Raw genomic sequence first — 19,889 nt, 5'->3', positions numbered from 1 at the left:
TACATATGTGTTTATGTATGTATATATGTATATATGTATGTTTGTATATATGTATATACACACATGTATATATGTATGTACAGTATATCAATATATACTCATGTATCTATGTATATATGTATGTTTGTATATATATATATATATATACTCATGTATATGTATACATATATACAGTATGTATATATATACTGCCTATGTATGAATATATGTATATGTATACATGTGTATGTATGTATATATGTACGTTTGTATATATACACATGTTTATATGTATGTATATGTATACACATGTACATGTATGTATTTATATATATATATGTTTATATATATATACACATATATGTATTGTCCATGTATGTGTGTATGTATGTATGTATACATATATATGTATATATATACTGTATTTGTATGTATTCTTTGTACATATGTATACACATTTATGTATGCATGTATATATATATGTATGTATGTATACATACATACATGTGTGTATATATATATATATATATATATATATATACATATATATATATATATGTGTGTATGTATATATATATATATATATACATATATATATGTGTGTGTATATATATATATATATATACATATATAAATATGTGGGTATATATATATATATATATATATATATATATATATATATATATATATATATATATATCTTTATACTTATATTGGTAATAAAACAGTCTTAAAGTGTGTATTATAAACAAAGTGTTGTGTTACAAACACAGTAAGTATTATAGTTAGCATCAACTCTATTTGTATTATGCCATCTTGCTCTATTTTTATATTTTGCTGTCCTTTTATATTTTCTGTTTTTTTACGATGTAATTAAAGTTAAAGTACCAATGATTGTCACACACACACTCTAGGTGTGGCGAAATTATTCTCTGCATTTGATCACCCTTGATCACCCCCTGGAAGGTGAGGGGAGCAGTGAGCAGCAGTGGTGTAGTCATCATTTTTGGTGATTTAACCCCCAATTCCAACGCTTGATGCTGAGTACCAAGCAGGGAGGTAATGGGTCCCATTTTTATAGTCTTTGGGGGTTTGAACTCACGACCTACCGATCTCAGGGCGGACACTCTAGCCCACTGATGTGGGACTATCCCAACAAACTGTGGCCCCTGCTCGACCTAATTAGAGGCTAATATGTTTTATCAATTCATTTTGTGAAATTCCACCATTGTCCATTTTTATCCTTAGTTGGGCCAAATAAGAAAAGTGAGTCATGTGCATCAACATTTATTGGACAAAATTAGTCAAATCAAACAAGGCTTTTGTTTCCAACATAAATAAAAACAAACATGGGTTTTTCACTCAATGTATCTGTTTATCTCACATTCTTAATTACCTTCCCTGAGTTCTAATATTTGCCGTAGTTTCAAAAATAAAAAAATGTATGGTGGAACAAATATTCCATCTGAAGTGGTGATCCACAATATTCTACATTTCAGTTCAAACAAACCTGCCTAGCTCAACAGAAATATGAAAATAAAATAAAAACGTATTTTAGTGTCAATCTCGACTGATTGATTTGTTGGAAGAAAGAAGATGCTCAGCAGAGGAAGGTGAGGTCGCTCTTCCTGCAGCCCACCTGGCAACACACGGTGGACAAGATGTTGTTTATGTCCCGTCTGGTCAGGTCTGAGCTTGGGTAACTTCTGATGCTGGGCAAACTTTCCAAACTGTTCTCATCTCCTCTGGAAACACCTGGGTGGACAAAACACAACGGAGGCCAAAGGATGCGTTTCATTAGTGACGGAGTAGACATCCATCTTGTTAAATTGCTGTTCCCATTAAAAAGGAAACCCCTAATGACAAAGTACATTTCCGCTATTTGCCGTGTGCAGGGTGGCTTTTTCATCCTGCGAGATCGGCCCAGCTGATAGGATAACCGAGTTTGTCCCTGCGCTACAAAGCGTCCTTAGGAGCTTTTAATCTTGATATGTGGCCTTAACGATGTAGACAGCATGTCCCTGTCTGCCCACACACCCCTGGAAAAATCTGGTGTAAGCAGTTTAAGACACCGCGAGGTCTGCACTGTAAACATTTCGTTTGGGGAACATTATCACCAGACCTATGTAAGCGTCAATATATACCTTGAAGTTGCAGAAAAAAGGCCATATATTTTTTTTAACTGATTTCCGAACTCTAAATGGGTGAATTTGGGCGAATTAAACGCCTTTCTGTTCCTCGCTCTCGGAGCGATGACGTCAGAACGTGACGTCACCTAGGTAATGAAGCTTCATTTTCTCAAACACGTTACAAACACCGAGTCTCAGCTCTGTTATTTTCCGTTTTTTCAAATATTTTCTGGAACCTTGGAGACATCATGCCTCGTGGGTGTGTTGTCGGAGGGTGTAACAACACTAACAGGGAGGGATTCAAGTTGCACCAAGTGGCAAGAAATTGGACGAAATTTGTTCAAAATACGAGGGTGTGGGGAAAGCCAACGAAATGGTCAGTCGTTTATTCCGACACTTTACCGACGAAAGCTATGCTACTACAGAGATGGCAAGATTGTGTGGATATCCTGCGACACTCAAAGCAGATGCATTTCCAACGATAAAGTCAAAGAAATCTGCCGCCAGACCCCCATCAAATGTGCCGGAGTGTCTGCACATTTTACCGGCGATGCTAAGGCAGACATGGCACAGAGATGTATCGATAACCTGCAGATGCATTTCCAACGATCAAGTCAAAGAAATCACAAAGGTGAGTTTTGTTGATGTTATTGACTTATGTGCTAATCAGACATATTTGGTCGCGGCATGACTGCCAGCTAGTCAATGCTAACATGCTATTTAGGCTAGCTGTATGTACATTTGAAACTACTGTAACGACCTGCTGATGTTGATTTTGTGTTCTTGAGTGAGTCATATTCAGAATTCCTATTGTTGTGAACATAGCACGCCTGTAAGGTGATTGGCGAAGAAAGAGGAAGGTTGTTGCGGAAATAAAAAAGGAGGATAGACATGCATGTGAAGGGAACAAGATAAGTTGAGCTGTGTTAGACAGGTTGCTCAATAAAAGTTGTTCCCTTCACATGCACGTTTATCCTCCTTTTTTATTTCCGCAACAACAACCTTCCTCTTTCTTCGCCAATCACCTTACATGCGTGCTATGTTCACAACAATAGGAATTCTGAATATCACTCACTCAAGAACACAAAATCAACATCAGCAGGTCGTTACACGATATTCACATCCAGCGTTTCCCTCACCCACATTTAATGCCAAACAAACACTTACCAATCGATGGATTTAAGTTGATCAAGTGTCAGAAGATGCAAAACTTCCGATCGTTGGTCTGCACATTTTACCGCCGATGCTAAGGCAGACATGCCCGAATAGCGTCAATAGCTATTCGCTCAATAGCTTCAGTTTCTTCTTCAATTTTGTTTTCGCTATCTGCCTCCATACTCCAACCATCTGTTTCAATACATGCGTAATCTGTTGAATCGCTTAAGCCGCTGAAATCCGAGTCTGAATCCGAGCTAATGTCGCTATATCCGCCATTGTTTGTTTGTATTGGCAGCACTGGATGACGTCACAGGAAAATGGACGGTGGCTTCGCAGATAGCGAAAATAAGGCACTTTAAAGCTTTTTTTAGGGATATTCCGGGACGGGTAAAATTAAAAAAAAAAAATCAAAAAATAAAATAAGCCACTGAGAACTGATTTTTATTGGTTTTAATCCTTTTGAAATTGTGATAATGTTCCCCTTTAATAAGACTCTTCATTGAAATGGAGAACCGAACCACACTCCATGAATTACCCTGAATTGATTATGTCATGAGCCGTGGTCCGGATCATGTTTTGTTTAGTCGGCTAATACAGCTAATTTAGACACTTATATCATGTGTTGTCTTCATTAGAACACTTATATAAGACTTTTAAAGCAATTTTGATAGTAGGCAAATATACACTTACATCATGTGTTGCCTTCATTATAACACTCACAGTTTATCCGATTTTTAAAGTCGTTTTGATAGTAGGCTAATATAGCTAATTTAGACACTTATATCATGTGTTGCCTTCATTAGAACACTTACCGTTAATAAGATTTTTAAAGTCATTTTGATAGTAGGCTAATATAACTATTTTAGACACTTATATCATGTGTTGCCTTCATCAGAACCCTTATATAAGACTTTTAAAGTCATTTTGATAGTAGGCTAATAAACACACGTGTTGCCTTCATTATAGCACTCACAGTATATACGATTTTTAAAGTAATTTTGATAGTAGGCTAATATAACTAATTTAGACATTTATATCATATGTTGCCTTCATTATAACACTCACAGTTTATCCGATTTTTAAAGTCGTTTTGATAGTAGGATAATATAGCTAATTTAGACACTTATATCATGCATTGCCTTCATTAGAACACTTACCGTTAATAAGATTTTTAAAGTCATTTTGATAATAGGCTAATATAACTATTTTAGACACTTATATCATGTGTTGCCTTCATCAGAACCCTTATATAAGACTTTTAAAGTCATTTTGATAGTAGGCTAATAAACACACATGTGTTGCCTTCATTATAGCACTCACAGTACATACGATTTTTAAAGCAATTTTGATAGTAGGCTAATTTAGCTAATTTAGACACTTATATCATGTATTGCCTTCATTAGAACACTTACCGTTAATAAGATTTTTAAAGTCATTTTAATAGTGGCCTAATATAACTATTTTAGACACTTATATCATGCATTGCCTTCATTAGAACACTTACCGTTAATAAGATTTTTAAAGTCATTTTGATAGTCTAATATAACTATTTTAGACACTTATACCATGTGTTGCCTTCATCAGAACCCTTATATAAGACTTTTAAAGTAATTTTGATAGTAGGCTAATATAGCTAATATAGACACTTATATCATGCATTGCCTTCATTAGAACACTTACCGTTAATAAGACTTTTAAAGTCATTTTGATAGTAGGCTAATAAACACACATGTGTTGCCTTCATTATAGCACTCACAGTACATACGATTTTTAAAGCAATTTTGATAGTAGGCTAATATAGCTAATTTAGACACTTATATCATGTATTGCCTTCATTAGAACACTTACCGTTAATAAGATTTTTAAAGTCATTTTGATAGGCTAATATAACTATTTTAGACACTTATATCATGTGTTGCCTTCATCAGAACCCTTATATAAGACTTTTAAAGTAATTTTGATAGTAGGCTAATATAGCTAATATAGATACTTATATCATGCATTGCCTTCATTAGAACACTTACCGTTAATAAGATTTTTAAAGTCATTTTGATAGTCTAATATAACTATTTTAGACACTTATATCATGTGTTGCCTTCATCAGAACCCTTATATAAGACCTTTAAAGTAATTTTGATAGTAGGCTAATATAGCTAATATAGACACTTATATCATGCATTGCCTTCATTAGAACACTTACCGTTAATAAGATTTTTAAAGTCATTTTAATAGTGGGCTAATATAACTATTTTAGACACTTATATCATGTGTTGCCTTCATCGGAACCCTTATATAAGACTTTTAAAGTCATTTTGATAGTAAGCTAATAAACACACATCATGTGTTGCCTCCATTATAGCACTCACAGTATATACGATTTTTAAAGTAATTTTGATAGTAGGCTAATATAACTAATTTAGACATTTATATCATGTGTTGCCTTCATTATAACACTCACAGTTTATCCGATTTTCAAAGTAGTTTTGATAGTAGGCTAATTTAGCTAATTTAGACACTTATATCATGCATTGCCTTCATTAGAACACTAACCGTTAATAAGATTTTTAAAGTCATTTTGATAGTAGGCTAATATAACTATTTTAGACACTTATATCATGTGTTGCCTTCATCAGAACTTTTATATAAGACTTTTAAAGTCATTTTGATAGTAGGCTAATATGGACACTTACATCATGTGTTGCCTTCATTATAACACTCACAGTATATACGATTTTTAAAGTCGTTTTGATAGTAGGCTAATATAGACACTTACATCATGTGTTGCCTTCATTATAACACTTATAAAAGGCTTTTAATCTTTTGCGGCTCCAGACAGATTTTTAGTTAAAACTTTTGGTACATTATGGCTCTTTCAACGTTTTTGGTTGCCGACCCCTGCATAAGCGTCACTACAGTGGACACTCATGTGTTTTGCTTTCCACTGCCACTCATTGGTCAGCTCTGGTAAGTGGAAAAAAACAAGTGTAAAGCAGGGGAGGAACATCTGGCCATTCTTAATATTCGATGAGACCATTTCAGGTATAAAAATATGGAACGACATTGTTTTAGGGATTAGATTTACGTCATGTACTGCCTTTATTTATTTTTCGCTGCTAATCAGTTAATTTCTTATTAGAATGTAAATTCAGTTTTTACTAGAATGTAGCAATATTTTGTGGCTATTAGTCCAAATATATATTTTTGAAGGTCCAATATGTTTGATTAGAACAGGGGTGTCAAACTCATTTTAAAATCGGGGTCCACATGGAGAAAAATCTGCTCCCAAGTAGGCCTGACTGGTGAAATCACAGCACAATAATTTAAAAATAAAGACAACTTCAGATGGTTTTCTTTGTTTATAATTAGAACATGGATATTCTGAAAATGTACAAATCATAATGTTGTTGTTTTGGGGGGGTTTTACACTTAAATGTTGCGGATAATAGTATTCTAATTTTATTTTCTGTTATTTGTACTTTCTGAATAAATTAGGTGATAATGTTTAATCTATCAAGATAACAAAATAATGTTAAAATCAAATTACAGGATTTTATTTATGTAGTTTGCTCATTTTCCTCGACTGGTGCACTAACATGTATATATATTTTTTTTTACAAATGTGCCATCATCTATAAAGATACAAATAATTGCTATTGTGACATCTAGTGGACACATTTAGAACAGCAGTTTTTTTTTTTCATTCAAAGAATTTGGCTCATTTTTATACTTAGCAAACTCATCCCACGGGCCGGATGAAACCTGTTCGCGGGCCTGTACGTTTGACACCCCTGCATTACAGTGTGGCAAATTGAATCAATAATCATAGCGTTCTAAAAAAGTATTTCTTAAAAAATATTCAATCAGTTGAATTTGGCTTAAAAAAAATTCACATTCTGTCTCTCACAGTTGAAGTGTACCATCCATCCATCCATCCATTTTCTACCGCTTATTCCCTTTCGGAGTCGCGGGGGGCGCTGGCGCCTATCTCAGCTACAATCGGGTGGAAGGCGGGGTACACCCTGGACAAGTCGCCACCTCATCGCAGGGCCAACACAGATAGACAGACAACATTCACACTCACATTCACACACTAGGGACAATTTAGTGTTGCCAATCAACCTATCCCCAGGTGCATGTCTTTGGAAGTGGGAGGAAGCCGGAGTACCCGGAGGGAACCCACGCATTCACGGGGAGAACATGCAAACTCCACACAGAAAGATCCCGAGCCTGGATTTGAACCCAGGACTGCAGGACCTTCGTATTGTGAGGCAGACGCACTAACCCCTCTGCCACCGTGAAGCCCTTGAAGTGTACCTATGATGAAAATTACAGAACTCTGTCATCATTTTAAGTGGGAGAACCTACACAATCGGTGGCTGACTAAATACTTTTTTTGCCCCACTGTATATATAGAGCCCGGCCAATGCGGCCCCCGAGTCAAAAAGTTTTGGGGACCCCTGCTTTACAGTATTTTACTGTGGGACAAAATAGTCTACTATTAAATCCTGGTACTTTTTTTTAACATTGGTTAGGAGCAAACGTGGTATAAATTGTAAGCTTGTCTCACCTTCCATGTCCGAGTCAGTGATGAGCCTCCTCCAGCGGGACCCCCCACAAGTGTACACCACCGCCCTCATCAATTCTCGGCCGCACAGTTTCACCGCCCTCACCTCGGCTCCGGCCCGGTCCACGCGGCACACGACGGCACACAGCAGCAGAGGTAAGACCACCAAAACTCGCATCCTGGATACCTGAAGGGTTTGTTTGGAAGCTGAGATCTTGTTGGGGTCAGTGGAGCTTCTCTCCTCTGGACGCTGCAGCACGCACTATATACCCGTGCACCTTTCTGCTGCAGCGTCCCTGCACCTCCTACTGACTGCATCTCGGCCCATCCCTCGTGGCGAGGCCGTATCCGCTTTGACCATTTTTGGACAGAGCCCATCATCAAATGTCAATAGACTTAAATGAGGGGGGCCCCCTCTCAGCTGCAGGTGTTTACAAAGTCGCCGCACTGACCCTGACTGTTGTGCACGGCTAATTAGGTGATGCAAAGTGATTCCCTCTCCCCCCCTCCAGCAGATGTTTGGCGTGTTTACAACTCTGTGATGGCCGGGCCGCCCTCCACTTTACAGCAGTTTGGCCCGTAGGAGAAGAAAAAGTCAATGTTGACCGTCCGTCATTTAGCTCATAATGGCGATGTTGATGATATTTCACTACGATTGTTATCAGCAGGCCCACGCTGGGTGTTTGTGCAATCATCCCACGCTTTCTCGAGCAGGGCGGCGCCCATTTCCGAGAAAAACAAAGCAATATTTTTGCATTTTCTTACAAACCCCGTTTCCATATGAGTTGGGAAATTGGGTTAGATGTAAATATAAACAGAATACAATGATTTGCGAATCATTTTCAACCCATATTCAGTTGAATATGCTACAAAGACAACATATTTGACGTTCAAACTGATAAACATTTTTTTTTTTCTGCAAATAATTATTAACTTTAGAATATGATGCCCAGCAACACATGAAAAAGATGTTGGGAAAGGTGGCAATAAATACTGATAAAGTTGAGAAATGCTCATCCAACACTTATTTGGAACATCCCACAGGTGTGCAGGCTAATTGGGAACAGGTGGGTGCCATGATTGGGTATAAAAGCAGCTTCCATGAAATGCTAAGTAATTCACAAACAAGGATGGGGCGAGGGTCACCACTTTGTAAGCAAATTGTTAAACAGTTTTAGAACAACATTTCTCAACGAGCTATTGCAAGGAATTTAGGGATTTTACCATCTACCGTCCGTAAAATCATCAAAAGGTTCAGAGATTCTGGAGAAATCACTGCACATAAGCGATGATATCACGGACCTTTGAGCCCCCAGGCGCTACTGCATCAAAAACCGACATCAGTGTGTAAAGGATATCACCACATGGGCTGAGGAACACTTCATAAAACCACTGTCAATAACTACAGTTGGTTGCTACATCTGTAAGTGCAAGTTAAAACTGCTATGCAAAGCAAAACCCAATTATCAACAACACCAAGGAATGCTGCTGGCTTTGCTGGGCCTGAGCTCACCTAAGATGGACTGACGCAAAGTGGAAAAGTGTTCTGTGGTCTGACGAGTCCACATTTCAAATTACATTTGGAAACTGTGGGCGTGGTGTCCTCCGGAACAAAGAGGAAAATAACCATCCAGATTGTCGTAGGCGCAAAGTTCAAAAGCCAGCATCTGTGATGGTATGGGGGTGTATTAGTGCCCAAGGCATGGGTAACTTATACATCTGTGAAGACACCATTAATGCAGAAAGGTCCATACAAGTTTTTGAGCAATATATGTTGTCATCCAAGCAACATTATCATGGACGCCCCTGCTTATTTCAGAAATGACCATGCCAAGCCACGTGTTACAACAACGTGGTTTTGTAGTAAAAGAGTGCGGGTACTTTTCTGGCCCGCCTGCAGTCCAGACCTGTCTCCCATCGAAAATGTGTGGCGCATTATGAAGCGTAAAATACGACAGCGGAGACCACGGACTGTTGAACGACTGAAGCTCTACATAAAACAAGAATGGGAAATAATTCCACTTTCAAAGCTTCAACAATTAGTTTCCTCAGTTCCCAAACGTTTATAGAGTGTTGTTCAAAGAAAAGGTGATGTAACACTGTGGTGAACATGCCCTTTCCCAACTACTTTGGCACATGTTGCAGCCATGAAATTCTAAGTTAATTATTATTTGCAAAAACAAATAAAGTTTATGAGTTTGAACATTAAACATCTTGTCTTTGTAGTGCATTCAACTGAATATGGGTTGAAAATGATTTGTAAATCATTGTATTCCGTTTATATTTACATCTAACACAATTTCCCAACTCATATGGAAACGGGGTTTGTACATGAACATGATAGAACGCAAGCTGGATCCTTATTCGTATTAATCGTCAAAAAAAAATATCATCAATCGATCAATCAAAGTTTACTTATATAGCCCTAAATCAAGAATGTCTCAAAGGGCTGCACAAGCCACAACGACATCCTCGGCTCAGATCCCTCATCAGGGCAAGAAAAACCTCAACTCCTGGGAGGTGAGGGGAGCAGTGAGCAGCAGTGGTGGCCGCACTCGTCAATCATTTTGGTGATTTATAGACTGCAAAGACAAGATACTTAACATTCGAGCTGGTAACCTTTGTTATTTTTTGCAAATATTAGCTTTTTTGGAATTTGATACCTGTAACACGATTAAAAAGAGCTTGCACGAGTGGCAAAAAAGACTGAGAAAGTTGAGGAATGCTCATCAGTATAAGTTGCTCCGGAGTATAAGTCGCACTTGCCGAAAAAGCATAATAAAGACGGTAAAAAACATATACGTCGCACTGGAGTATAAATTGCATTTTTGGGGGAAATTTATTTGATAAAACCCAACAGCAAGAATTGACATTTGAAAGGCAATTTAAGATAAATAAAGAATAGTGAAGAACAGGCTGAATAAGTGTACGTTATATGACGCATAAATGACCAACTAAGAAGGTGCCTGGTATGTTAACGTAACATATTATGGTAAGAGTCATTCAAATAACTATAAGATATAGAACATGCTATTTGTTTACCAAACAATCTGTCACTCCTAATCTCTAAATCCCATGAAATCTTATACGTCTAGTCTCTTACGGGAATGAGCTAAATAATATAATTTGATATTTTACGGTAATGTGTTGATAATTTCACACATAAGTCGCTCCTGAGTATAAGTCGCACCCCCGGCCAAACTATGAAAAAAACTGCGACTTATAGTCCAAAAAATAGGGTATTTAGAACATCCCACAGGTGAACAGGCTAATTGGGAACAGGTGGTTGCCATGATTGAGTATAAAAGCAGCTCCCATGAAATGCTCAGTCATTCACAAACAAGGGAGGGGCGAGGGTGACCACTTTGAACAAATGCGCGAGCAAATTGTTGAACGGATTAAGAACATTTCTTAACGAGCTAATGCAAAGAATTTAGGGATTTCACCCTCTACGGCCAATAATATCATCAAAAGGCTCAGAGAATCTGGAGAAATCACTGCACGTAAGTAAGCAACAAGGCCGAAAACCAACCTTCGATCCCTCAGGCAGTACTGCATCAAAAACCGACATCATTGTGTAAAGGATATCACCACATGGGCTCAGGAACACTTCAGAAAACCCCTGTCAGTAACTACAGTTTGTCGCTACATCTGTAAGTGCAAGTTAAAACGGCGTGGCGCAGTGGAAGAGTGGCCGTGCGCAACCCGAGGGTCCCAGGTTCAAATCCCACCTAGTACCAACCTCGTCACGTCCGTTGTGTCCTGAGCAAGACACTTCACCCTTGCTCCTGATGGGTGCTGGTTGGCGCCTTGCATGGCAGCTCCCTCCATCAGTGTGTGAATGTGTGTGTGAATGGGTAAATGTGGAAGTAGTGTCAAAGCGCTTTGAGTACCTTGAAGGTAGAAAAGCGCTATACAAGTACAACCCATTTATCATTTACTACGCAAAGCGAAATCCATTTATCAACAACACCCAGAAACGCCGCCGGCTTCGCTGGGCCTGAACTCATCTAAGATGGACTGATGCAAAGTGGAACAGTGTTCTGTGGTCTGACGAGTCCACATTAAGAAATTGATTTTGGGAACTTTGGACGTCGTGTCCTCCGGAACAAAGAGGAAAAGAAACATCCGGACTGTTAAAAGTGCAAAGTTCAAAAGCCAGCATTTGTGATGGTATGGGGGTGTATTCGTGCCCAAAGCAAGGGTAACTTACACATCTGTGAAGGCACCATTAATGCTGAAAGGTAAATACCCATTTTGTAACAACATATGTTGTAATCCAAGCAACGTTATCATGGACGCCCCTGCTTATTTCAGCAAGACAATGGCAAGCCTTCATAGTAAAAGAGGGCGGGTACTAGACTGGCACCCATCAAGAGCAAGAGTAAAGTGTCTTGCTCAAGGACACAAAGGATGTGACGAGGTTGGCAGAAGGTGGGGAATTAAACCAGGAACCCTCAGGTTGCGGGCACGGCCACTCTCCCAAATGTGACACGCCTCACCCCTTTTTCTTTTTTTTTCTTTTTTATTTGAGACAAAGATTATTTATGTATTTAATATTTGTAAACTTACTATGGTATATTATTTGTTTATTATTTATTCGTTTCCTGTTATTTTACAGAGAACAAGGAAATAGGATAAAACTGCTATGGTATGAAAAGGGGTAGGATTAAATAAGCTCTGCTTCTTCTTACTCCTTTACGGGTGTGCTGTAATGAAAAACTGGAAATATGCGATGAATTACATTGTATCGAATGCATGGTTGAAATAAACTGAAACTAAACTGAAGGTGTTTTTACATTGCTGTCTGTATTTGTTTTTTGTATTTATGATGCATTTTGGGGAAATATGTTACTCAATTTAATGGAAGTGAGTTGCAGATTGAATTTATGCTCATGGGATTGATTATTTGGATTTCATTTTATTTATCCCCTGAGACAATTGGTCGCCTGTTTTTCTGAGAACTAGTCATGGAAAAGGTCATAAAGTCATGAATCATCCATTAACATATGTTTTTGTTTTATCTATATCTGGAGCCTGAAGATGCCATCTGCAATGTCTGGCTGAGAGAAAGGAGCATGGGAGACCTTCGCCATCAGGTGCCGTCAGGCATAAGTGCAATAAAGCCAGAAACGCTGCATTACAGATGGAGTGCAATATACGCCAATATAACATAAAGATATTTTCATGTTGTACGTTCAAAACTCATCATGTACTTTCTTTAAAGTACTTTCTTCTTGTGTGTTTGTGTTGTGATAATATTACTAAACTTTCAAAAACATTTTAAAATGGACATGTGGCCATATATATATTAGGTCGTCACTTATCACAGTCGGACTGGATGTGACGCATAGCAGTATGGGGGGGGCGTGGCCTGCGGACCTGCAGCGAAGCGGGGTGTGCCAGGACCGGCTTTGGGATCAGCGACATATGTGTTGATGACCCAGCTGAGACTGTTTGTCTGATCACCTGTCGGTCTGTTAAAGGCAGCAGTTGGGAAGGAGAGGGGGAGTTGTTGTTGATGGTGGAACAGGAGAACGAGCGCGAACGAGAGTGAGAGCGAGATGGACAGAAAAGACTGAAAAAGAACATTTATTGCAAACTAAATTATGGCTAGGAAAGATATATATATATATATATACCCTGCCTTCCGCCCGATTGTAGCTGAGATAGGCGCCAGCGCCCCCCGCGACCCCGAAGTGGTAGAAAATGGATGGATGGATATATATATACAGTATATATATATATATATATATATATATATATATATATATATATATATATATATATATATATATATATATATATATATATATATATCCATCCATCCATTTTCTACCACTTGTCCCTTTCGGGGTCGTGGGGGGTGCTGGAGCCTATCTCACCTGCATTCAAGCGGAAGGCGGGGTTCACCCTGGACAAGTCGCCACCTCATCACAGGGCCAACACAGACAACATTCACACTCACATTCACACACTAGGGCCAATTTAGTGTTGATAATCAACCTTTTCCCAGGTGCATGTCTTTGGAGGTGGGAGGTAGTCGGAGTACCCGGAGGGAACCCGCGCGGTCACGGGGAGAACATGCAAATTCCACACAGAAAGATCCTGAGCCCGGGATTGAATTTATGACTACTCAGGACCTTTGTATTGTGAGGCACATGCACTAACCCCCTGTACCACCCTGCTGATATGTATATATATATATATATATATATATATATATATATATATATATCCCATCCATTTTCTACCGCTTGTCCCTTTTGGGGTCGCGGTGGGTGCTGGAGCCTATCTCAGCGGGTGGAAGGCATATATATATATATATATATATATATATATATATATATATATATATATATATATATATATATATATATATATATATATATATATATATATATATATATATATATATATATTTATATATATATATATATATATATATATATATATATATATTCATTGCAATTGATCTGGTTTACGCTCATCAAAGCTCTGAGAATTCTGTTTATGTTTTTTGGCGCCATCGGGTGGTTAAGACGCACAATTACACCAAAACATTATTTTTTTTACTTTTTCATTCGGCTAGAATGAGGTTAATTTGGTTTTCAAGGGAAGTAAAAAATAATAATATATCAGGATTACAGTCTGTTTGAAATAGCAGTTATTAATGGGAGTCAATTGGACTAAAATAGTTCTTGAAAGGAAGTGTGTTTACTTTTTTTTATATCCAATTATCACAACGTTGCAATCAAAAATACAATGTAATTTTATGAAAAAAATAAAATAAAAGACTTTACTTTAAATTTTCAAGTTTCAAACGGAACAATCAGATCCCATTACGAACACACGTGATGCCTGTTTTAGGTCCTTGGGTTGCTTGCTCAAGGCTTCAGCATTTTGCTGTAATTTTGAGCACACAATTTTAGACGGCAAATAATTGAGAATAAATAAAAAAATATAACTTTTTGAATACTTTTTATGAACCGTTTGGCGGGCTTCAGGCAAGTGCCTGTGTTTGCCATACGGTAAGTACTTCCCTCATCCCACCTACAGTCCACATAAATGTATTATATGAAGGGGAAAAGATTGGAAAGCACCGTTGTTTACACCAGGCTGAAGGAAGGATGTGTACATTGTGTGATGGACGGGACGTCTCATCGGACAAATCAGACGTAAGAGCTAAGTAAATACAGCTCTGAAAGGTCATGTTTTCGTCGTTAAATGACTCATTTAAAATGATTTCAAGCATTTCAGTGCTCTCTGCTATTTTAATGTAAACGTTGTTATGTTCATGTTCAGACTAAGACAGGAAAAATGTATTACATTGCCTGTTTGGTTATATGTCATTTTTGTCACTTTCTTTAATTTAAGCAACCCAGTGGTATCTCCATTTTGGTTACTAGGGTGTTTCAAAAGGTCAGAGCAAAATAGAATACATTTTTCAGATCAAAATATTGAAAATGCAATTAATCCGTTAAAGACGCCCAAAAATATGAACCAATTTTATATGGGCTGAAAACACATTTAAATGACCATTTAAATGGATTTAAAAAAATTTTTGAAAAAGGAACACATGTAGACTTATACTAAAACTTCCTTTTTATTGTCATTCAAATTTGAACTTTACAGTACAGATAAGAATGAAATTTTGTTGCATTAGCTCATGGTAGTGCAGGATAAAAAAAAGCGATAAGGTGCAGGTATAAATAAATACATTGATATACAGATAGGCTTCACGGTGGAAGAGGGGTTAGAGCGTCTGCCTCACAATACGAAGTTCCTGCAGTCCTGGGTTCAAATCCAGGCTCGGGATCTTTCTGTGTGGAGTTTTCATGTTCTCCCCGTGAATGCGTGGGTTCCCTCCGCGTACTCCGGCTTCCTCCCACCTCCAAAGACATGCACCTGGGGATAGGTTGATTGGCAACACTAAATTGGCCCTAGTGTGTGAATGTGAGTGTGAATGTTGTCTGTCTATCTGTGTTGGCCCTGCGATGAGGTGGCGACTTGTCCAGGGTGTACACTGCCTTCCGCCCGATTGTAGCTGAGATAGGCGCCAGCGCCGCCCGTGACCCCGAAAGGGAATAAGCGGTAGAAAATGGATGGATATACAGATAAATATATTGAACTTTTTCATATGCATTCACGTTTATGGATGTATGTTATATTGTCTTTATATTCCAGCGAGTTAATCCATTTTTGGGGGGAGTTGAGGCGATAATTTAATTATGATGCGTTCAAGAGTCTTACAGCCAGAGGGAAGAAGCTGTTACAAAACCCGGTGGTTCTGTTTCGGAGGCTGCGGAACCTCTTTCTAGAGTCCAGCAGTGAAAACAAAGTCCTTGGTGGGAGTGGGAGGAGTCTTTGCAGATTTTCTGAGCCCTGGTCAGGCAGCGGCTTTTTGGGATCTCTTTGATAGGAGGAAGAGGAGTCCTGATGATCTTTTCCGCCGTCCTCACCACTCTCTGGAGAGACTTCCAGTCTGAGGCACTGCAGGCTCTAGTCCAGACAGAGATGCAGTTGGTCAGCAGGCTCTCTATAGTGCCTCTGTAGAATGTGTTGAGAATGGGGTTTTTGATTGATTGATTGATTGATTGATTGATTGATTGATTGATTGATTGATTGATTGATTGATTGATTGATTGATTGATTGATTGATACTTTTATTAGTAGATTGCACAATTCAGTACATATTCCGTACAATTGACCACTAAATGGTAACACCCGAATAAGTTTTTCAACTTGTTTAAGTCGGGGTCCATGTTAATCAATTCATGGTAAAGGGGGGAGGGAGCTGTGCTTTTTTGATTGATTGATTGATACTTTTATTAGTTGATTGCACAGTACAGTACATATTCCGTACAATTGACCACTAAATGGTAACACCCGAATAAGTTTTTCAACTTGTTTAAGTCGGGGTCCACGTTAATCAATTCATGGTAGCAAAAAGTGCGTGCACTGCTGAGCTCTTTTTACAAGAACTCCGGTTTGTAGGGATCATATAATATTGTCAGTTATCTGCACCCCCAGGATATTTGGTGCTGCTTACCATTTCCACCGCTGTGCCATTGATGAAGAGTGGAGCATGGCTGGACTGGTGCTTCCTGAAGTCAACGATGATCTCCTTGGTCTTGTCCACGTTCAGGACCAGGTTGTTGGTTCTGTACCAATCAACCAGATGTTTCACCTCCTCCCTGTGGTCCATGTCGTTGTTGTCATGGTCGGATGAGGCCCACTGCTGTCGTGTCGTCCGCATACTTCACAATGTGGTTAGTAGTGGACCTGGCGCAGCAGTCATGGGTCATCAACGTGAACAGCAGCCGACTCAGGACGCAGCCCTGCGGGGATCCGGTGCTCAGGGAGATGGCACTGGAGGTGTTGTTGCCCACTCTCACAGACTGGGTTCTGTCTGTGAGGAAGTCAAGCTGCAATGTAATATGTCAATTAATGAAATATGAAATATTACCATACACATATTCCAAGCCCCATGCTGCAATTAAAAAAAAATCTTAAGTAATTATAATAAAAAAAATCATCAAATTAATTCAAGTTTGATTAAAAAGTGTTACGACAGTTTCAAATATTTTTATTTTTTTGGACGGATTTCAACTTTTATTAGTATATTGCACAGTACAGTACGTATTCCGTACAATTGACCACTAAATGGTAACACCTCAATACGTTTTTCAACTTGTTTAAGTCATTATTATAAAAAAATCATCAAATTAATTCAAGTTTGATTAAAAAGTTTTACGATAGTTTCAAATATTTTTTTTTGTGACAGATTTAAACTTTTATTTGTAGATTGCACAGTACAGTACATATTCCGTACAATTGACCACTAAATGGTAACACCCCAATAAGTTTTTCAACTTGTTTAAGTCAGGGTCCATGTTAATTATCCATCCATCCAATTTCTACCGCTTATGCCCTTTAGGGCCCCGGGGGCGCTGGTGCCTATCTCAGCTACAATCGGGCGGAAGGCGGTGTACACCCTGGACAATTGCCCACCTCATCGCAGGGCCTAAACAGATAGACAGACAACATCCATCCATCCATCCATCCATTTTCTACCGTTTATTCCCTTTTGGGGTCGCGGGGGACGCTGGCGCCTATCTCAGCTACAATCAGGCGGAAGGCGGGGTACACCCTGGACAAGTCGCCACCTCATCGCAGGGCCACCACAGATAGACAGACAACATTCACATTCACAAACTAGGGCCCATTTAGTGTTGCCAATCAACCTATCCCCAGGTGCATGTCTTTGGAAGTGGGAGGAAGCCGGAGTACCCGGAGGGAACCCATGCATTCACGGGGAGAACATGCAAACTCCACACAAAAAGATCCCGGGCCCGGGATTGAACCCAGGACTACTCAGGAACTTCGTATTGTGAGGCAGACGCACTAACCCCTCTGCCACCGTAAAGCCCCCACGTTAATCATCCATACATCCTTTTTTCTACCGCTTATTCCCTTTTGGGGTCGCGGGGGGCGCTGGTTCCTATCTCAGCTACAATCGGGCGGAAGGCGGTGTACACCTTGGACAAGTTGCCACCTCATCGCAGGGCCTACACAGACAGACAGACAACATTCACACTCACATTCACACACTAGGGACCATTTAGTGTTGCCAATCAACCTATCCCCAGGTGCATGTTTTTGGAGGTGGGAGGAAGCCGGAGTACCCGGAGGGAACCCACGCATTCACGGGGAGAACATGCAAACTCCACACAGAAAGATCCCGAGCCCGGGATTGAACCCAGGACTACTCAGGACCTTCGTATTGTGAGGCAGACGCAATAACCCCTCTTCCACCGTGAAGCCCCAACGTTAAACAATCCTTGGTAAATGTTTAAGCTTACAGCAGCTGGTATTCCCAGGCGGTCTCCCAGCCAAGTACAAACCAGGCCCGACTCCGCTTAGCTTTCGAGATCAGACGAGATCGGGCGTGTTCAAAGTAATGTGGCCGTGAGCCAAACCTGTATAATTGTATGTGCACGTGTGTGTGGAGGGGGCTCCAAATAAAATCCTGCTGAGAGCCACAGTTCAGCCTGGGGCAGATCAATAAGAATAAAAGCGTTCACAGAGAAGTGAGAATTGACAATATTGTTAGTTTAAAAAATAAAATGCAATGCATATTTAAGCTTAGGCTCTATATTGCTGTAGTAGGGCCTAGTAATAGTGTTAGTTTCCTATTGTATCCTACAGCAAGAACAGAAGGGATTTTGAAAATAAGATAAACGGGTCCAAAATGGACCCGGGCCAGATGAGCCAGGGTTTTTATGAGTCTGTTGTTGGTAAGGTTTTGATCATGGATGCGGAGCCGATCCAGCTCGGAGCCACGGCGGGCCCGCGACCAGCCTCCCTGGCGTATCCGTTACTGATACGGGTCCGTTCCAGAAAGCGCAATACCTCGGCGGAGGCTTTTTGCTGTGTGGGTAGTGTTTCTCACATTCTCTGTCAAAGTATGTTACTCGCAACTTTCTTTAGCACCACTGAGTTATTTAGCAGTCACACTCGACATAAATAACCCAACACTATTGAATGATTGATTGAAACTTTTATTAGTAGATTGCACAGTACAGTACATATTCCGTACATCCATCCATACATATTGTGGTCGCGGGGGGCGCTGGCGCCAATCTCAGCTACAATCGGGCGGAAGGCGGAGTAAACCCAGGACAAGTCGCCATCTATTCAGAGGGCCAACACAGACAGACAGACAACATTCACACTCACATTCACACACTAGGGACCATTTAGTGTTGCCAATCAACCTATCCCCAGGTGCATGTCTTTGGAAGTGGGAGGAAGCCGGAGGAACCCACGCATTCGCGGGGAGGACATGCAAACTCCACACAGAAAGATCCCGAGCCTGGGATTGAACCCAGGACTGCAGGACCTTCGTATTGTGAGGCAGACGCACTAACCCCTTCCCACCGTGAAGCCCATATTCCGTACATTTGACCACTAAATGGTAACACCCGATTCCGTACAATTGACTACTTAATGGTAACACCCGAATACGTTTTTCAACTTGTTTAAGTCGAGGTCCA

The 19,889-nt window shown here is 39.6% G+C and overlaps 1 protein-coding gene and 1 pseudogene across 1 annotated transcript; both read right to left on the bottom strand.

Moving 5' to 3' along the window:
• Window positions 1–1,250: 1,250 nt before the first annotated feature.
• Window positions 1,251–8,087, bottom strand: insl5a (insulin-like 5a). The gene is made up of 2 exons (XM_061882868.1): window positions 7,834–8,087; window positions 1,251–1,734 (listed from the first exon to the last, which is right to left on the bottom strand). The coding sequence occupies exons 1-2, from the start codon at window positions 8,006–8,008 to the stop codon at window positions 1,580–1,582; spliced, it is 330 nt and encodes a 109-aa protein (XP_061738852.1). The 5' UTR covers window positions 8,009–8,087; the 3' UTR covers window positions 1,251–1,579.
• Window positions 8,088–18,688: 10,601 nt separating this feature from the next.
• LOC133540978 (5S ribosomal RNA) lies at window positions 18,689–18,807 on the bottom strand (annotated as a pseudogene).
• Window positions 18,808–19,889: the final 1,082 nt, after the last annotated feature.

The sequence above is a fragment of the Nerophis ophidion genome, linkage group LG22 (assembly GCF_033978795.1).
Source record: "Nerophis ophidion isolate RoL-2023_Sa linkage group LG22, RoL_Noph_v1.0, whole genome shotgun sequence".
NCBI lineage: Eukaryota > Metazoa > Chordata > Actinopteri > Syngnathiformes > Syngnathidae > Nerophis > Nerophis ophidion.
The sequence above is the reverse complement of the archived record's forward strand: the minus strand, read 5'-3'. Positions and strand labels throughout refer to the sequence as shown.